The sequence below is a fragment of the Phacochoerus africanus genome, chromosome 2 (assembly GCF_016906955.1).
Source record: "Phacochoerus africanus isolate WHEZ1 chromosome 2, ROS_Pafr_v1, whole genome shotgun sequence".
Taxonomy (NCBI): Eukaryota; Metazoa; Chordata; class Mammalia; order Artiodactyla; family Suidae; genus Phacochoerus; species Phacochoerus africanus.
Genome location: NC_062545.1, coordinates 209,927,272 through 209,948,504, shown reverse-complemented (window position 1 = coordinate 209,948,504; position 21,233 = coordinate 209,927,272). Strand labels below are relative to the sequence as shown.

General features: G+C 33.8%; 1 protein-coding gene across 1 annotated transcript in view; it reads right to left on the bottom strand.

Moving 5' to 3' along the window:
• Window positions 1-290: 290 nt before the first annotated feature.
• ZDHHC21 (zinc finger DHHC-type palmitoyltransferase 21) overlaps window positions 291-21,233 on the bottom strand; it is a 65,145-nt gene continuing 44,202 nt past the window's right edge. The window contains 3 exon segments of the mRNA XM_047767630.1: window positions 291-873; window positions 1,416-1,459; window positions 14,535-14,651. Of these exon segments, the coding sequence (XP_047623586.1) occupies window positions 741-873; window positions 1,416-1,459; window positions 14,535-14,651 (294 nt within the window). The 3' untranslated portion in view covers window positions 291-740.

Below are 21,233 nucleotides of genomic sequence, written 5' to 3'. Positions count from 1 at the left end.
CTTGGAGCAAATATTTTAACAATCGATAATTATAAGAGTACAGGGAAAAGAAATGGAAAAGTTAATGTGGAAAAAATAATCTTTACTTTAAAATAAAGGTAGGTGTTTGATAGTGTTTTTATTTTAATTTTGGTGAAGGAAAAAAACATTAGAAAACCACTTCTAAGAAAACACTGTACTTTGTTGCTATTTTAATTTTTTTGTTGTTGTTCATTCCTATATGCTGCATTTTAAAAAATCTTGCAGCACATATAAAAGGAAGTATTACATATTTTAAACTGTATTTGAAAAAGAAAATCTGCATATAAGGTGTATCAACTTTTGTAAAACCTGAAGAATTAAATTCAGATTTGGTTAGTACTACTTAAGAGTGAAAAATTCAAATAAACATATGAAATTTCCTATAAATTAAAATCTGTAACATTGTCAGTACTAAAAGAAATTATGTACCATTATTTCATCCCCATCACTGCTTTTGAATTTAATAACAAAAGCATTTAAAGAAATCCCTGTGGAAAGCTAATTTGAAAGTAAACATGCTTTAAAACTTAAATATAGATCTTGTATTAGTCCCACAACAGGATCAAGATCACTATTAAAATAAAGCCTGGGGCACATTATGATGCCTAAGATTGGTGGGTGGATTTTAATTGACTTGAAGACTGTCATAGTTCTATTATCAGAAAACCTGTAACGCATTTCCAGCATGGAGGACCCATCTGTGCCCACCATCCATCTGTTTAGACGTGATTGGCAAAGTGGTAGGGAACTCGCAGTGGTTGCCTCTGCCTGAAAGGAATAAACCACAGGATCTTCCAACGAGTGCCAAAAACTTCTGAGAAGGTCTGCTGCCATGGCTTTCGGGGCCTGGATCTACAGAAGACAGCATTATTAGTGAAAGACAGCACTCCCATGGTGCACTTCAGTCAGCTAAAACAATACAGGTTGGCTGGGGATCCATTACTGGACTCTGATGAATTGTGTCCCAGCATCACAAATACAGCTTTTCTTTCATTATGGCATGCAGCTGAGTTTTAACTCTGGAGAGCAGATATTGTATCTGTGTCGTCAATCAACCTAGGGCAACTTTTGAAGCAGAGGAGAATCTCAGGATTAACAGAATGTGTGTCAACAACACAGTAGCAAATCTCTTTGATGTACTTTTAGGAGAAATAATTTAACTTATTTTCATTAGACTATAGAACAAGAATGATCAGTACTTATTTTGTCTGAAAACTCTCATGGCTAGAAGACCCCTCCTGTAAGACTGGGTTATGCCTGTCTAGCTCAGGCCTTAGATAACGCACCAAGAAAAAGCTATCACTATATTATCTTTCCATTATATGCACATGTTTTCAAGTGCAACCAGTTGTTTGTATTTTTAAATAAGAACACTGCTCCACTTTTATACTTACATTTCTTCACAGCAGTTTGACATCTTTTCAATAGATGTAGTATCCTATTAAAAATTTAAAAAAAATTAAACTCAGATGTAGCAGTTATTGAAGCTTTATTCTATGTCTATGATGTTTTTAATCATATTCAGAGAACATTCTGAAGATATAAACAGCATATCTATGGGCACTAAGAATTTTCTTGGAAAAAGAGAATCAACATTACATTTTACTAAGAAAAAAGTCCATTTATTCAATTATGACCCGACCCCCCCAAATTGAAGTTTCAATTCATTAAACTTCATTAAATGAAGTTTCAATTCATTTTTTTTTAGGGCCACACCAGTGTCATATGGAAGTTCCCAGGCTAGGGGTTGAAACAGAGCTGCAGCTGCTGGCCTACTCTATAGCCATAACCACAGCAGTGAAGGATCTGAGCCATGTCTGTGACCTGCACCACAGCTCAAGGCACCGCAGGATCCTTAACCCATTAACTAAGGGTTTGAACCAGCATCGTTATGGATATTAGTCAAGTTCATTACCACTGAGCTATGACAGGAACTCACCATAATTCTTCTGAAAGACTATTTTTAATTCAAGCCATCACTGAATATTCATAAAAAAATAAATACCAAAATGTATACCAAATGAAAGACACTATTAAACAGAAAACTATCACCAAAGAGTGCTAATGGTTATGGATTTCTATAAACAAACGCAAATTCAACAAGGCAAACTATGCACTTGCCACAGTGCAGCATCTATTACTCTGAAAAGTAAAGATTAGTGTTCTTTGGTAAAAAAAATGTTTCTTTTGGAGTTCCCGTCGTGGCTCAGTGGTTAGCGAATCCGACTAGGAACCATGAGGTTGTGGGTTCGATCCCTGGCCTTGCTCCGTGGGTTAAGGATCCGGCGTTGCCATGAGCTGTGGTGTGGGTTGCAGATGTGGCTCAGATTCCCCGTTGCTGTGGCTCTGGCATAGGTGGGCGGCTACAGCTCCGATTAGACCCCTAGCCTGGGAACCTCCATATGCCGCAGGGGCAGCCCAAAAAATGTCAAAAAAAGCTTCTTTTTAAACAATAAAACCAGTCTCTTCATAATAATGCAATTTCTTATTATGTATTTTCTAAAAGGCTGTAACACAAATAAAAAGAAAAACAGCAAAGAGAAGATAGCTTCTAGACATGCTGTTCTAATTCATATTAATAGAAGATTTATCACTAGACTTAAAAACTGTGATAATTAATATCCAAATAATCAAAACACAAATTACACAATCTTATTTTTGATACATATTTACATTTCAAATATACTTTTAAGTAGTACAAAAGAAAATATATCTGTTAAATATACAAAAAAGTTAAGTTTTCCTCCTTTTACCTTCTATTTCATTAGCTTCCTCATTTATAGCAGGTGGGCTGTACTATTAAGTACTATTCATGTAAATATTTGTGGCAGCAACTCTAATCCCAAGAACTTCTTTAATTGTAGAACTCTCTTCCAATTATACTATTAAAAACCACTTTTACTTAAACAACTCTTTAAGGAGGTTACATGAATGGCTCACAATATTAAATTCTTACATATAAACAGCTGAATAACTGTAATTGGCCCACATATATAAAAACAACCAATGGTTTTACAGATGACTAGTAACTAATAACTGAGTTTCATTTCCAGATTTTCCAGGAATCTGTGAAGAGGCTGTAGGTTAGTTACATATTCTCTATTTACTAGTTTCCCTAGCATGCTCTGAAATTCATGGTATCCAATGAAAATTCTACTTAACCTTTCTCAGTTTTGTTGCATAATTTCCTCAAAAGAATGTTTTACTTTGTGAAAACACAGTCTGCAAATACATGAAAACATTGATTAGAGACTTAGAGGAAGCGTGGGCCTTTGGCTGTACATTTAAAAAAAAATGAATGAAGTAATTTAAAAGTTTTTTTAGAACTGATGGTGAAAGGTTATTCCAAAACAATTAAGATAGCTTGTACAAAAATACAAAGGAAAAGACAGCACAGAAATGTAGAAGTGTTTTAGGAAAGGTATATAAATGGCCCTAAATCACAGGTGAATATAGTACTTAAAACTGGAAACTATTTTTTAAGATAAGGAAGGCAATTACAAGCTTAGACTACTGTGACTAACGTTACAGGAGATTTTTACTGTGCAGAAACTTACAACTTGATTGTAACTTTGAGGAACTTATTTGTGGCACTAAAAGAATCAACTTTAAAAAATCTAGATTTAGCCTTCATATGGGAAAGGCTCTTATTTTCAAGTGTTTTCAACATCTTTATAGAATATGGTTCAAGAAATAAGAAGAATACTACCTTTGAAGTCATCATAAACAGTTATTCTATCAAAGGATGTGATGTTTACCATGACTTTATGAACGGGATTTACGAGGCTAGCCAAAAGGCTATTTTTTCCCTCTAGAAATGGCGAATGTTTATCTCTCTAAAACTCAGCTATCTAGAATATTATTATAAGAAAACAGAACAATTTGTATCTGAATAGCCAAACGTGTCACAAAGTTATGTACAGGCATTTACACAATACAGTCAGGGCAACACAAGTTATCACGCTATCACATTCATATACATAATAAAACCAGCAAACTAGAAGAGAAGTTAACTACTGGCAGGAACACTGACAACCATAAGTTATTTCCAAGTGCCAAACTAGCTTGAATATACTTTTAGTTTTGTTTACTAAGCAGGAAAATGCAAAATATTTTACAAAAAACAAACCAAAAATAATTAAAATAGATTTTGATGCAGATAATTCCATTCAACATAAAAGATTCAGTACCTGTGCTGACCACCACAAAATGACCAATAAGGTAATGTCTATCTTCAAGGCATATAAATATAATTTCTAAATTCTCAGTTATATGTAAAACTCAGCTATCTAGAAAAAAAAATCAGTCTTCAAGGAATAAGAAACAAATTTTCATTGTGTGGTCTACAATCAAAATACCTCATTTCCAAAGAAATATTATGTCTTGACTATGGTCTAATAATCAAAGAATCTAAGACTTGCATCAGTCTGTGAAACTAAGACATATGAGAATGCTTTCCTGTTTTAAAAACTGCAAGTTTATTTTCTACAAAAAGAATGAACTAGAAACAAGCAAGACTTATACAGCAACATAGGCCATATGTATTTTATCAACTATACAAGATGGCTGACTTTACCCTAAGAAATGATCTTTCAAGTTCTAAGAAAATATGTTTGACTAAAAAAGAAAGCTTTATGCCAATTAATAAGATTATAACTTGAATGGGTAAAAAAAGTTTCCAGCAGGAAAGGAGAGGATGGTATCTATTGCCTACTGGAAAAATTGGGAGGGGTGGAAAGCAAAAGAGCAGGAATTTATCACTAGCCATCTCCTGGTTAACAGACCTGAGAATCTAGTCCTCTTGGAAGAGACAGCTTTATGATATAATCCATCCAACTAACTCATCCTGCTTTGAGTTCATTCTAACAAAGCAACACTTTGCCATACACACCACTGCTGGGGAGAAAGAATTGCTGCAGAATCCTTTGGCAACTGACAATTGTACATAAGGGAATAAATAGTCAACCTGGTTTATATGACTATCACTTTTGAGTCTAGAAGTAAGAGTCACTATCTCTGGGCCTATCAACTCTGGAAACAATTTCAAGATGGAGTTTCTAGATCTGCCAAATGCCAAACCTGAGGAAAACTATCAGAAAGACTCCTTGAGGACAGTTCAATAGAACCTGAAGGATCATCTGTACGTCTAAGTCTTATTACAGGTCTAAAGTCTTATTATGTATTAAAGTCTTATTACAGGTCTTATTGATGTTTTTAACTCTGCTGCACATACCTGATTCAATGACTGTTGATTTAACCTGGAGTAAAAAAGCACTGTGAAGGAAAGTCTATCACAAGAGATTATAAACGTGTTTTGTCTTCTACTAATTTCTGCTAATTTTACAACAGACTTTTGCTTGACTTCCTAGCATTTCTGATCAACATACAGACAATAGCTTAATTAACTTTGTATCTTTCATAGCACTGAACAGCACAGATTATTCAAAATGAATACTCGATGTATGTTTGTAGCACTAAACTAACTGAACATGGACAAAAATAACATGATTTCCTATCTTTAATTTTTTTAATCCAAAAAAGAAAAATTTCCTGTTAATCTTAGCTCTCTCTCCTCCTTTGAAACCAGAACTCACTGTATTCCTCATGTGAACTAAATGGTTCTTAAAGCATCCATCTTCAACAAAGGAGCAGCTATATCTTTTACTAGAGATCTTAAGTTCACATAAACATTTAATCAGTCATGAAACCAAGGTGAGAAGGTAACAGATCTTACATTTATATTATTTTCCAAAATAATTCCCATTAAGCCATTTTCTGGCTGTAGAAAATCTTAAGGAAATAACTAAAACATTGTATCTCAATTTTCAAATAATATACCTACCTCATAAGTTTTAGCAGGAATTAAATGAATCAATAAGTTAGAACACTTAATAACTCCTCAATAAATGGCAGTCCTAAGTTTTTGTTGTAAGGCTTAGAGCAATCTCAATTACCTTATAATGTAACTGTAAAAATTATATTTAAACAAAAAAGTGGTTTTTATAATGAAAGATAAAATGACATGGTCTATAGGAGACTACACAGATAAAATACAATGCCCACAAGGGGCCTACAACCTAGTTGAAAAAATAGTACTAAATACATAAACCATGATTCACTTACTCATTTATCCCTCTACTAAAATTTTACTAAGTACATGTTATGACACAGTCCTTGGCAACAAGAAGCTAACAGTCTAGTGAAAGTAGTCATATACACAACAAGTAATTTTATAGGAATATACAGAGGATGTCAGAGAGGATGATTATATATAACATATTACATAAATAAGCCTGACGTTGTTAAGAAACAGATGAAAACTTACATTTGCAATCAATAATCAAGGTCAACTACTCTTACATTTTGAATACAAAATTACATTTTAGTAAGATTTTTGATTATCAATAGAAGAGGGACTAATGTGCCCCTTTGGCTAGGATTTGGGGAGAAATTAACATTTATAGAATGTGACAAAGAGAAGCATATGAATCATTATAAAAAATGTCTACAGGTTAACTAGAAATACAAGATTCACTGTTTTATCCTCAATCCTAGAAAGTTTTAAAGTCAGAGTAAAAATTCACATAGATTCAAAACATGAGATATTAAAATGAATAGGAAAAATACCAAACAAAAGGAAAACTCATAAAAGTTCTTACCAAAAAAAGAAAAAAAAAGCATCTATTTAATCACTCGAGCAATTACTAATGCTTTAAGAAAATTAAAATGTACTATTCTCACTGAAAAAAATAGGAATAATTTAAATTGTTTTAAATTACTTTTAATCTTATCAGCAGTAATTGCAACGAGTTTATTACACTGAGTGAAAGAGATGATGCAATATAAACACATTTTCACATAAGAACATATTTATGCTAAAGAGCAATCCAACTACACAGATAATAATTATATTAGCAGACATTTTAGAAAGAAAGCTTTTTTATTACTATGCATTGTAACTTAGTATGTATTTAAACCAATTCCTTGGTGATGGGGAATCTAGTATCCATAAAGTTTTCTACTGTATCCAAAATTCAAAAAAATATTATAGCCTATATTAGAATATGACATTAAAAGCATATAAGAAATAGCATTTTAAGTTTTAATGATTTTTCTAGGTTTTTAAAAGCTACTGAAAAGATACTTCCTATAATGTTATAATTAGAAATCCTCCATTAGAAATCTTTTTATTAAACAAAAATATAATTCAAAAAGGAAAAAATGCTGTACTGAGCTGCCTTTAGAGAAATGCAAGTGAGCTGGGTTCAGCATAATTAGCAATGATTCCCATATTTGCAATGCTGATTTGGAATTGAGTAAACCAAACATAATTTGTACAGAGATTGTACTGAATGCTGTTAATTCAACACACTGATTCAGCGGGATACTTGGCAAAAATTTCATTTTAAAGATTAATAATCTCAGGACTACATTTCTGGGTACATATTAAAAGGCATGTAAGTCCACTAATTGATTAGTAAGAATGCTGTTTAACAGATAATCTCATTTAAATTAACGTTTTGAATATAAGATACTTTTCACTGTTTGACATAAGTTTAAGTCACTCCTGCATTTGTGATTCTCTCTATATTTATTTAGGTAATCATGAGCCAGTATTAAGGGGGAGGAAACATTTTCTCCTTTTACTTTGAAAAGCTTTGCTTTAAGCTATCTTTAGTAATTCAAGTAGCATCCAACAATAGTACCTGTGAAACCAAATCTAAAAAGCTCATTTGTTTTCTTTGAGAATTTAAAGCCTTTTGCAAAACATATCTTTCCCAACTAACCCTCAACCTCACCACAAGTGAGAAAAGCACTAAGCTCTAGAGACACCATCAAAAGCTTAAGCTTTTACACAAACTCCATGGTACCCCGAAAACAAAAATGCTTGTATACAAAATTCAGATAAACTGTCAGAGCGGTGTCATGGTATACAATAGCTCACTGTCAGAACGCACCAGAAGGCGCTGTACCAGCTGTTACAGCGCTTCTTGATTAACTCTCTCCAAGCCCAGCAACTGAAAACATGACTAAAACAATCACCCAGCACTATTAGGATTGGTGCTCATCAGAACGGACATTATTCTTGGCTGTGTGTGAACTACTGTTCACAGAATAAAAAATTCTGTCAACATCAATTACAATAATAACATCACTATCCATTTCATTCAACAACTAACAAACAAAAAGGCTAAACAGTCTAAGTAAGGAATAATTAGAATAATCTGTTCCCTAAATAAAGAACCTTCAAAGACTGCTCTGAAAACGCTTTTAACTTCAATATTAATTTTAGTAAAAAGGAACAAAGGTATATTTTTAAATCCTATTTAAAATCAAATCTAAAAAACAATCAAAGGTAATCCTTTAAAATTGGGTTAAGATTAGTCTATTTCACAGAAACATCTGGTTGTGTTGAGATCTTTTAACCTTGAAAATGGGATTAGAAATCCACTATTTTTAAATGTAAGTAATTTTTAATTATTTTATCTGGGTCACAGATAATCTGCTCTTGCTAGGTCTAAAATGACATCAGATTATCATTACTATGATTATCCTGTTACCTTCTACTATCAATAAGATGAGATTTTTCCTCTTATACAGAAATGATTTCTTTTTCCAAGTAAGAACAAATAATGGGAAAAAATTACTGAAAAATTAATATGCTGCTTCCTCAAAAGCTCAGTTTAAACCTAAAAAGAGACAGCACCTGTTTCACTTGCTGGTTGTATAACAGGCCTGTATCAAGCTATGTTCTTACACAGTTTCTATAATGAAATAAGACCTCTACCAGTGTTTTCCCAAAATACCTCTTGGTCTTTGGGGTATAGGAGTAGGGGAAAGAGGAAAACTACTGTGGAAGGGTTACACATACTCTGATTCCTTTTCCCCCTTTTCCTTCCTATGCTACGTGACAAATTCATCACTTCTTTCACACTGTAAAGAGAGATCCATGGATTCAAGTTATAAATGTCCAGATGTGAAATATGAACATGCCCAGATGTGAAATATCCCATAAGTAGTATTAATTTTGTTTTTTTTTATAAAATTGAGACAGAAAGCATATTTTATAAAATAAGCAAAATCCATATTTAAAACTTTAAATACTAAATATTATTTTTAAATGTTAATAATTCATTTGATTTAAAATTAAATGCTGAATGTGTTAACAACTTTAAATTGTAAGCCTTAAAAGAACCTTAAACCAATGTGGAAAGAAGTACATTCTGGAAACCTTAAAAAAAAATTTTTTTTTTTAATTAAAAAGAGTAATACTTGAATTTCACTATGAAAGGCTAGGTAAATGGAGTTGAAATTTACTGTAATTTTTTTAAGTACTTGGATTCAAGAGGAAATACAGTGACTAAAGGCCAGACTTACAAATATTTGCATTTTAAAAAACGTTTTACAAATGTATAATTTCTACAGACATCAGACATGTCTAGCACACAAGACTTCTGAGAGGGTACTAAATGTATACAGAAAGAGAAGAGACTGGAAGAAAGCATCATTAAACAAATGTGGTTTCTACTCAGTTTTAGAAATATCACATCAGAGCCAATCTTCCTATCTTAAGACAATGAAATGTTCAATACTATAGCAAAAGAGAAAAATCATACAATTTGAAAATTAATATTAACATGGTGGTGTGGAATAGAGTCAGAAAGGAACCTGATACTATATATATTCTTTAAAGAACAAAATATATTATAGATAACTTTATGTCCAACTCAGAAGTGAATACTAAAATTTTAAAGTAGGAACCCAATTCTTAAGAGATCTTGAAGTCTTTGTTGCTAAACCCCACTTTCTGAAGCTGCTAGGGCTACTTTGGTGAGAAGGAAACTGTAACTCTCAGCTATACACCTCTGAGAGCTCTCTTAAGTGACCTGTAATCTTAATAGCAATGCCCTCAAATGTCCATTTCCAATTATTACCATGAAAATTGGGGAAAATGGAAGAAATTTCATTACAGGGGATATAAATATATACCAATGATTTGAGTAAATTCAAAAGGAGAAATTCAAAAAATGCAAGCACAATCCAGCCACTGAGACTTTTGAACAGACTATAAAGTAGTTATGAATCAGTATAAAAGGGAGAAAAAAGATATCAGGGGAAGACCTACTCTCGTCTGCAACAATGTGATTAATACCATGTTATTTATCATCATGACATAAATCACAAGAGATACTAGAAAATATTTCAAGGTATTAAATAATAATAAAAATATTTAAACTATGATCCCTGGGCAAAAATCCAGAGAAAACTATAATTTTAAAGATATATGCCCCCCAGTGTTCATAGCAGCTACAATAACCAAGACATGAATACCATCTCAAGGTCCATCAATAGATGAATGGATAAAGAAGATGTGGTGTATTTATACAATGGAATATTACTTGGTCATAAGAATGAAATAATGCCACTTGCAGCAACAAGGATGCAGCTTATCATACGAAGTGAAGTAGGTCAGAGAAAGATAAATATCATATGATATACGCTTATATGTAAAATCTAAAAAAAATGATACAAATGAACTTATTTACAAAACAGAAGTAGACTCACAAACAGAAAACAAACTTATGGTCACTGAAGGCAAAAGGAGGAGGGGGGGATAAATTAGGAGTTTGGGATTAAAATATGAATACTACTACATATAAAATAACCAACAAGGACCTACTGTACACACAGGGAACTATATTCACTATCTTGTAATACTCTATTGTGGAAAAGAATCTGAAGAAAGAATGTATATAAAAAACTGAACCACTTTGCATTACATCTGAATCTTAATACAACGTTTTAAATCAACTACACCTTGACAAAAAAAATTTTTTTTAATTAAATAGATGTTATACAATCCATGAATGGCCAATAGGCACATGAAATGTTCAATATCATTAGTTGTCAAAGAAATGTAACTTTGGAGTTCCCGCTGTGGCAAAGTAGGTTAAGAATCCGACTGCAGTGGCTCAGATTGCTGGGAAGGCCCAAGTTTACTCCCTGGCCCAGGAACTTCCATATGCCATGGGTGTAGCCATAACAACAACAACAAAAAGAAATGTAAATTAAAACAATGAGATACTATTAAAAACAACTGCAGTTAAAAACACTGACAACAACAAATGTTGACCAGGATTCAGAGAAACCAGAATTCTCAAACACTGTTGGGGAGAGTGCAAAATGGTACAGTCACTTGGGAAAAAGGTTCGGAAGTTTCTTATGCAAAAAAAGATATACCATCTTAAGTGACCAGCAATTCTTCTCCTAGATATTTACCTAAAAAAATGAAAACATGTTTCCATCAAAAACTTGGAGAAGAATGTTCAGAACATCTTTATATATAATGGCCAAAATCCAGAACCAGACTGGTTGTCTACCAATAGAACGGATAAACAAATTATGGTATAGTCATAGAATAGAATACTACTCAGCAATAAAAATTATCAATGCAACACAGATGAATCAAAAAAACATTATATTGAATGAAATAAGACTATGTTACATAAATGGATATTATGAAATTCTGTAACTAATATAGATTTATGACAGAGAACAAAAACCAAATGAATGCTGCCTCTGCAGAGGATGTGGATTTACTGATAGGAGGCATGAGGTTGCATATGTGTGCATTTAAGCCTTTCACTGTATGTAAATTTTGCTTCAAAGGAAAAAAATATTAATGAGCATTGAGCTCAAGTTAATGATTTCTGTGGTGAACTATCAGATGTCTTCAATTTACTTTGAAAGGTATTACAACATACAATGGATTGAGAGATGGACAGTTTGAAATGAGATAAAACAAAAATTCTAACATGTTAATTGTGGTTGAGTAGTCACTGTAAAATTCTTCAAAATTTCCTGTGTGGTTAAAAATTGTCCTATAAAATCTAGGGGAGAAAGCTTATAAAATATTTAAAGGTTACACAATAAATATGTTTTCCTTCCATTTCTGAGTGCATTCTTCCAGTTCTTCTCTTCAGAGGCCAGTACCATTATTAGTATCTCATGCATCTTTCCAGAAAGAGTCTTTGCATATAGATGGAGGGATAGAGATAGACAGTTATCTCCACATTATTTCTTTTTTTGAAAGTTAATGTTTTTAATTAATGTTTCTTAATCCATAAAAGGACACTTTAACAGAAAATACACAAATGGTATCAACAAACCATACACAAAATGAGTAAACAAATGAATATGAGCAAATGAATAAAAACTAACATTTAACTTATGCTATAAATACTTTTTTAGTAACAGCATTATGACATACAAGTCACATGCAATACCATTCGCCCACTTAAAATGTACAATTCAAAGGCTTTTTAATATGTTCAGAGTCATGCAAACATCACCACAACCAATTTCAGAACATGTCCACCACCCCATAACAGAAACCCTGTATCCTTTAGCCATCATCTTCAGCCCCCTTAGCTCCCCAACCCCATGCAACCACTAATCTACTTTCTGTCTCTATAGACTTGCCTATTCTGGATACTTCATATAAATGGAATCATACAAATATCTGACCTTCTATATCTGGTTTCTTTCACTTAGCATAATGCTCTCAAGGTTCATCCATGTTACCGCATGTATCAGTGCTTCTCATCTTTCTATCGCCAAATAATATTCCATTTTATGGATATACCATATTTTGTATATCTGTTCATCAGCTGATAGGTATGTCTAATGCTTTCAGTTTTGATCTATTATGGTTAATGCTGCTGTAAATATTCATGTTCAAATTTTTGTGTGGCCATATATTTTATTTCTCTTGGGTATACACCTTGGAGTAGAATTGCTGAATCAAAAGATAACTGTATGTTTAACTTTTTAAAAAACTGCCAGATTGTTTGCTAAGGTATCTGCACTATTTTACATTTCCACTAGCAGTGTATAAGGGTTCTGATTCCTCTACATCCTCATCAACATTTGTTACTATCTTCTTTTTTTATTATAGCCTCCTAGAGTATGTGAGAAGTGATACCTAATTATACTTTTGATTTTCATTTCCCTGATGACTAATGATTTTGAGCATCTTTTCATATATTTATTGTCCATTGTATCTTCTTTGAAAAAATGTCTACTCAGATCCTTTTCCCATGCTTTAATTAGCTTGTCTTTCTATTATTGAATTATAATAGTTCTTTGTCTATTCTAGATACAAGTCCCTTATCAGATAAAAGATTTGCAATTATTTTCTCTCATTCTGTGAGCTGTCCTTTCACTTCCTTGATAGTGTGTCCTCTGAAGCAAAAAGGTTTATAGTTTTAAGCCCAACTTACCCCTTTTTTTCTTTGTTTGCACTTCTGGTATCATATCTAGGATACTGTTTCCTAGTCTAAGATTTACTATCACCTAATCCTATGTTTTCTTCTAAGAGTTTTCTAATTTTAGAACCTACATTTAGGTCCATGTTCCATTTGGAGTTAACACATATAAGGTATGAAGCAAGGGCCTAACTTCGTTCTTTTGCATGTGGATACCTAGTTGTTCCTGCAGCATTTGTTGAAAAGACCTACATTTCCCCCACTTAATAGTCTTGGTACTCTTGCTGAAAATCAATGGACCATAGATATATGTGTATATTTCTGGACTCTCAATTTTATTTCATTTACATATATGTCTAGCTTTATGCCATTACCACACTTTCTTGATTGTTGTTGCTTTATAATGATTTTTGATACATTTTTTCCTACATTTTCTTCACTGAATATATTCTGGTAAACACTTAAGATTTTATACACAATATATATGTTATACATAATAATGAAGATCTTTTTTAACATACACATTTACACACATTTGAAAAAAAAATCTAGAGGTTGATCAAAAGAGCTGAGCATTTTAAATTTTGATAGACAATGACAATGTGCCCTTCAAAAAGGTTATACCAATTTACACCCCCACCAATAACATACAAGAAAGGCTATATACTCTACATCTTCTACAGTGCAGTGCATTTCCAAACTTTTAAATACTTAATTTTCTCACTTTAAAAATTGTTTCTGTTGCGATAAATTCCATTTGTCTAATAAATACATGCAAAAAAAGAAACTTGATTAATAATAAAATATTTCTACCAGCAACTCCCTTTTTTGGAATTTACCTTAAATAAATAGTTTAAAGAGAAAAAGAGATGTTCAAAGTGCTATTTGTAATATAGGGAAATAAAGGACCCTATACTAGACACTGATCAAGAGAAATATGAATAAGTAAAATATGGTAGCTTCCCTGAATAGTATATCCAACTGTTAAAAACTATAAACATGAAGTCTGTAGCCATATAAAAAAATAATTTAAGCTAATTTTTAAAAGCAGGATACAAAATTATACATATACTTTGTACACTGCCTATAACTACTTTAAAATTACACAGGCATATGGAAATGGGAACATATAAATGAATACAGGTAATTTTCTCCTTTAACTTCTAAACTTTCTGTCACTTTTTGGAATTAAATTCATAATTAGGGAATATGTTCATAAATACATTACATTAAAAATATACTTACTGTGATGATGCCAATTAGTTGTGTATAGAAGAGTCCAGTTATTCCAACTAACATTGTAATGCCCATAAAGGCAGCTAGTCTCATTATGGCCAATTCATGTCTAACAACGAAGAGGTCCTATAAGAAAAAAAAAAGAAAGTCTGAAAAAACCATTCAAAAATTGCTTACAGTTGGAATAATGATCAATAATTGGGTCCTAACAATTTTCCCTTATTATTCGTATTAAGTTTTTTTTTTTTTTTTTTGTCTTTTTAGGCCCACACGTGCAGCATACAGAAGTTCCCAGGCTCGGCGTCGAATCAGTTTCACCTGCTGGCCTACACCACAGCCACAGCAATGCCAGATCCGAGCCACAGCTGTGACTTATACTGCAGCTCGTGGCAATGCCAGATCCTTAATCCACTAAGCGAGGCCAAGAATCGAATCTGCATCCTCCTGGATATTAGTTGGGTTCTTAACCCTCTGTTTCACCAAGGGAACCCCAAATGATGCTTTTTTATGTCGCACAGTGATCATCTACCAGACTCAAGCAAAACTCTGATTCCACACCCAAACCACTCAATTTATTAACCAGGAAAAAACTTAAAATTCTCTAAGACACTTATGGTGCTATGTAACAGTGGCATATCAGGCAGTCATTACAAAACTTCAGTAAAAAGAGCTTAACGCAGAATCTTTACAAAACATATAAAAATGACAAGATGGAGTTATGAGTGATATAAAAAGTTAAGAACAGTAAGTTCTGCTATAATGCTATTTGCGAACACACATACGTTCCAACATGATCAATACAATAAGCAACAATTTGAGCATAACTAGACTTTTGTGTTTACGTGTGATTTTTATCTGCAAGAAACCCTAGATGAACAATAAAACTTCACCCAGCTAAACTGAGCCACGCAGGAATACACATAACAGACTTCCTCAAACATTCACCAGCTCCTCAATTTGCTATGTGTTATGATCCACACTCACCCACATCTGGTATTAAAAATTTCCCTCCAATTTCATAACTCTGCTTCCATCACTTTTCAATAACTCACATTATGCAAACCTTCTGATGCCCACTTCCACAGGAAAACCTCAGGTCTCTTTCAAGGTAACATGCAATTATATACTATTTGCGTATTTCTTAACTAGTTAATGCATAAAACTGCTGTTTTTATTAGGTACATTTTTAAGTGTTACTGACAAAGTTTCTGAGTTTTGTGCCTTCATTTTCCCATAGGCACTATGGTTTTCATTGCATGATTTTGCATATTGGAGTGAACTTTAGGAATGCATATACCATGTTATAGTAGAACTTAAACCATAATAAAAATACAGATGGTCCCCAATTTACTATGGTTCACCTCACAATTTTTTGATTTTAAGAGAGTACAACTTGGGATATTTTCAATGTAGGTTGGGTTTATCAGGATGTAACCCCACTGTTAAGGAAAACCTGTGCCATATATGACCAAATAAAATGCATCCTCTCTTCTCCCAGTGAAAAGATTTAAAAAAAATTTTGCCAACTAGATTTATAAATGTTTGGGGGTAAAGATGAAACTAAATGATCTACTTAAAATATTACATTTATTCATCTAAACGTGCAACTAATCGCATGTTTATGTTTAAGAGCATTTGTGTAACATAGTAACATAATTCAGAAAGTGCTTTTTTATCATGCTTACATTTTCATGCATTCCAACTATAATTAACCTCAGTACTAAATTCATATTTTGAGTCATTTAACATAGTTCTCCAGAGCACAACATCCTAACTTCCATCTTAGATTTTTTTGGATCTAGCATTTTGAATACAAAAATTGGCTTGAGAAACTTAAGTACTCATGTACTATTCAAATGTCTACTACAGGAGTTCCTTGTGGCTCACTGGGTTAGGCATCTGGTCACTGCTGTGGCTCTGGTTACAGCTGTGGCATGGCTTTGATCCCTGGCCAGGAATTTCCTCATGCTTCAGGTGTGGCCAAATCGACAAAACAAAACAAATCCTTACTACATAACCAGTGTCATGGCTGAATTGTGTCTTTCCACAAATTCATATGTTGAAGTCCTAAACTCCCAGTACTTCGGAATGCCACTGTACTTGAAGACAGGGCCTTTAAAAGAGGAGAATACATTCAAAATGGGGCCCTTCGGGTGGGCATTAATCCAATCTGACTAGTATCCTTATAGGAAGGGGAAATTCAAAAACACAAAGAGACACCGTGGATGCTCAAGCACAGAGGGAATGCTGTGCAAGGACTGGGTGACAAGGTGCTGCCTGAGAGCCAGGAGAGAGAAGCCAAGCCCACTGGACATGCTAGTCTTGGACTTCAGCCTCAAGAACTGTAATAGATGAGGCTCTGTTGTTTATGCCCTACTTCCCCCCCCCATCCACGGCACTTTGTTAAGTCAGCCCTAGAAAACTAATACAATAACTGTATCTCTTTATGGTTTTCATTTCTTTCTCTTTTTTGGTTGAGAAATGTGATAAATGCATAAAACACAAGTTCAATTTAGAGAAAAGAATGAGAAGATTTGAAACCCCGCAGAGGCCTTCCCATCACATCCTCTCCCCTCATCTCTACCTTAAAGGTAAAGGTTGCTGATTCGTTCTTCAGACATTTTGGATGTTACATTTCAGTTATGTATTACAAATATCCTCTCCTACTCTGAGTCTACTTTTGCCTTCTCTTTATGGTATCTTCTGATAACTGCAAGTTCTTAATTTTAATGTAGTCCAAATTAGCAGTATTTGTTTTCAGTTCTTTTTTTTTTTGTCTTTTTAGTGCCATACCCACAGCATATGCTAAGTTCCCAGGCTAGGGGTCGAATTAGAACTGTAGCTGCTAGCCTATGCCACAGCCACAGCAATGCCAGATCTGAGTTGCATCTGTGACCTACACCACAGCTCACAGCAACGCCAGATTCCCGACAAACTGAGCGAGACCAGGAATCAAACCCTCATGGATACTAGTCAGGTTCGTTACCACTGAGCCACGATGGGAACTCCATCTTTTAGTGCTTCTATTTCTTGTTTAAAAAAGCTTTCCCAAGCCTGAGGTAATAATGCCATTCTCTGACATGATCTTCTAAAGTTTTGCCTTTCACATTTAGGTCACCAATCCACCTGGAAAGGATGTTTACTCTTTTTCACACAGTGAAACATACAGTTCTGAATTTACTCTTACTATCCCAATTGTTCCAGGATGGGTTTTTAAAAAGCTGTCCTTTCCTCAATGACCCAAGGCCGAGTGTCCACATATGCACTGTGTGAGTCTAAGGTGTACTCTCTATTCTCTTAGTTTATTTGTTCATCCCTACACTAGTCAGCACATCTCAGTCACTTTAACTTTGTAGTAATTTGCCATACCTAATAGTCCAAGTCATCCCAACTTGTTCCTTTTCAAGAATATCTTGGTATGGGGAGTTGCTGCCATGGCGCAGCGGAAACATTTCCGACTAGGAACCATGAGGTTGCAGGTCTGATCCCTGGCCTCGCTCAGTAGGTTAAGGATATGATGTTGCTGTGAGCTATGGTGTAGGTCAGAGGTGGCTCGGATCCTGCATTGCTGTGGCTGGCGTGTAGGCCGGCAGTTGTAGCTCTGATTAGACCCCTAGTCTGGGAACCTCTATATGCGACAGATGCAGCCCTAAAGAGCAAAAAAAAAAAAAATCTTGGTATGGGATTAAGAGACACAAACTACCATGTGTAAAATAGATAAGCAACAAGGATATGTAATATATAGCACAGGGAAATACAGCCATTGTTTTGTAATAAGTTTAAATGGAATACAATCTATAAGATATTGACTACGCTTTATACCTGAAAATAACATAATATTGTATATCAACTATACCTTGGTAAAAACAAGTATGTATTGCATTATTCTAGATACAGTTGGCCCTTGAACAATGTGGGGGTTAATCTGCATATAACATAGTATAGTCCCTCAGTAGCCACAGTTTCTCTGCATAAGCACCATCTGCCAACCATGGGTCACGTAAGTACTATAGTATTTGCTACTGAAAAATGTCCACATATAAGTGAACTCACACAGTACAAATCTGGGTTGTTGTTCAAAGGTCAACCTTAATTTGTATTTCAATAAAAATCTTAAAATTAGATTCAAGTTACAACACACTCAGACACACACACACATAGAACATTCTCTCCATTAAGAGCCAGTTTTCCCCCTAGAGGTCTTATACTCTTGTACTCTAGTCACATTTAATTCAGGAACCTCCTTTTTCTTGATTGTAATATAAATGGTGTTGCTATTCATTTCACTGTCTAAAGCACTGTCTGCTAGCATATAGAAATAAAATTGATTTTTAAAAATACTGTTTCACTGTCACATTTAAACTTTCTTAAAAATCCCAAAGAACCTAAGGATAAATTATTTACACAATCGTATCATCTAAGAGTAATGACAGTTTTATTTATTTCAGCAGTTTATACCATTTCTTTCTTTCTCTTGCCTCACTGCATTGACTAGATTTCCTAGCACTATGTTTATTCACATCAGGATGGGGACCAGCAGGCCTCAATGCATTGTCCCTCAACTTAGAGGGAAGGGTCAACATTTCATCATGAAGCACACTACAGTTATTGTGCTGTGTTTTGTGTGTGTGGTTTTTGGTTGGTTGCTTGTTTTGGAAACCTTCATCTCATTAAAAAAGTTCTCTAGTTCAAGTTTGCTAAGAGTTTAGAACATGAATGGAGGCCAAATTTTATCTCTGTCTTCATACATATGGGTTTTTCCCCCCTAATCTGTTAATGTGATAAAATATGCTCACTGATTTTCTAATGTAAAAACAACTTCTCATTCCTAAGATCAACTCAACTTAATCAGACTGGTTATACATAATCAGCTTCAGTTTGCTAAAATTTTGTTTAAGAGTTGTTTACCTAGGTTCATAATAAGACTAGGTCAATTTTACTTCTCTTATATCCTTGATGTGTTATATATGCAGCATATGCTATATACATAAAATGAGTTGGGGAGAGTTTCCTCTTTTTTGTTTTTTTGAAGAGTTTGCATAAGACTGGAATTATTGTTCCTTTCATATATGATAGAGCTAGAACTCACTAATAAATCTATGAATATTCTTTCTAGGAAAAGTCTTAACTATTCACAGGACTACCCATGTTTCCAAGTTCTTCTTGCTAGTATACTACGCTTATGATCAGGAAACTCATTAATGTACAGGTGTCAACTATCTGAACTGACATATGGAATTAATAAAAATCCTAATAATATCCCCCCACCAGTAGAGTTTATACTGGTAGGAGTTTTTTACTTTGCTTCATTTGATTTGTAAGTTGCTAAGTAAGCTGTTTCTAAACTTCACTGGAAAAAACAAATGCAATGGACTCTATATAAAAAGAACAAGGAGGAGGATTTGCTCTATTGCAATGCATTCTCAATGTGGTAGCATTGCCTCCAAGAGAGAGAAAATTGGTTCTTGGAGGAAAAAAAAAATCTTTGCTATTACAGTAATTTGTGGCCGTCCACAAATCAATCTACCTGACAAAATCTTTTCCCTAGTCTTTAGCTTCATAGAGAAAAAGAGAGAAAATGTCTAAAAAGGCTCCTAAAGGGAGTAAGAATAATGAAAAAAAGGTCTAAGATGAATTGGGAGTTTGGATTAGGAGATATAAACTATTACATATAGTTTGGACAAACAAGGTCCTACTGTATAGCACAGAGAACTATTCCAATATCCTGTAATAAACCATAATGGAAAAGAATATGAAAAAGGATGTAGAAATAACTGATTCACTTTGCTATACACCAGACACTGACACAACATTGCAAATCAATTATACTTCAATAAATATATATTTTTTAGAAAGTGAGAGAAATATTCCTCTACTAGACAACAAGATTTATTATAAAACTATAGCTATAACAATGTGGTGCAACCACAAGGATAGACAAATAGACCAAGGGACTAGAAAAGAATAAGAAACAGATATACATATATATGGCTCCTGGTTTATGACAAAGATAGGTATGCAGAGTAGAGTGGATAGAATTAACTTTTCAATAAATGGTGCTACATCAATTGGCTATCCATCTGAAAAAAAAAAAATGAAATCCCAACACCTACCTCATAAGAATCACAAAAATCAATTCCAGGTGGAAATGTGAAAAGTATAATACCTGGAGATAATATAGGAGAATAATATTGATGGTTTAGGGATAGAAAAATACTTCCTGAATTGAATGCCAAAGCACTAACTAAAAAGGAAAAGACTGCTAAGTTAAAATTTCTTTTCATCGGAGTTCCCATCGTGGCACAGCAGAAACGAATCCGACTAGGAACCATGAGGTTGTGGGTTCGATCCCTGGCCTCGCTCAGTGAGTTAAAGATCCAGCGTTGCTGTGAGCTGTGGTGTAGGTCGAAGACACGGCTCGGATCTGGTGTTGCTGTGGCTGTGGCATAGGCCAGCAGCTACAGCTCTGATTCGACCCCTAGCCTGGGAACCTCCATATGGCACAGCTGTGGCCCTAAAAAGAAAAAAAAAAAAGTTTCTGTTCATCAAAAACCACCATTACAAAAGTGAAAAGTTCAGCCACAGAAAAGATACTTATAACAAATATAATCAAAAGCACTCAAATCTTAAAATCTTAAAAATCTTACTACTACCAGAAAAAAAAAGTCAAATAACCCTCTTACCAATGGGTAAAATAACTTAGACACA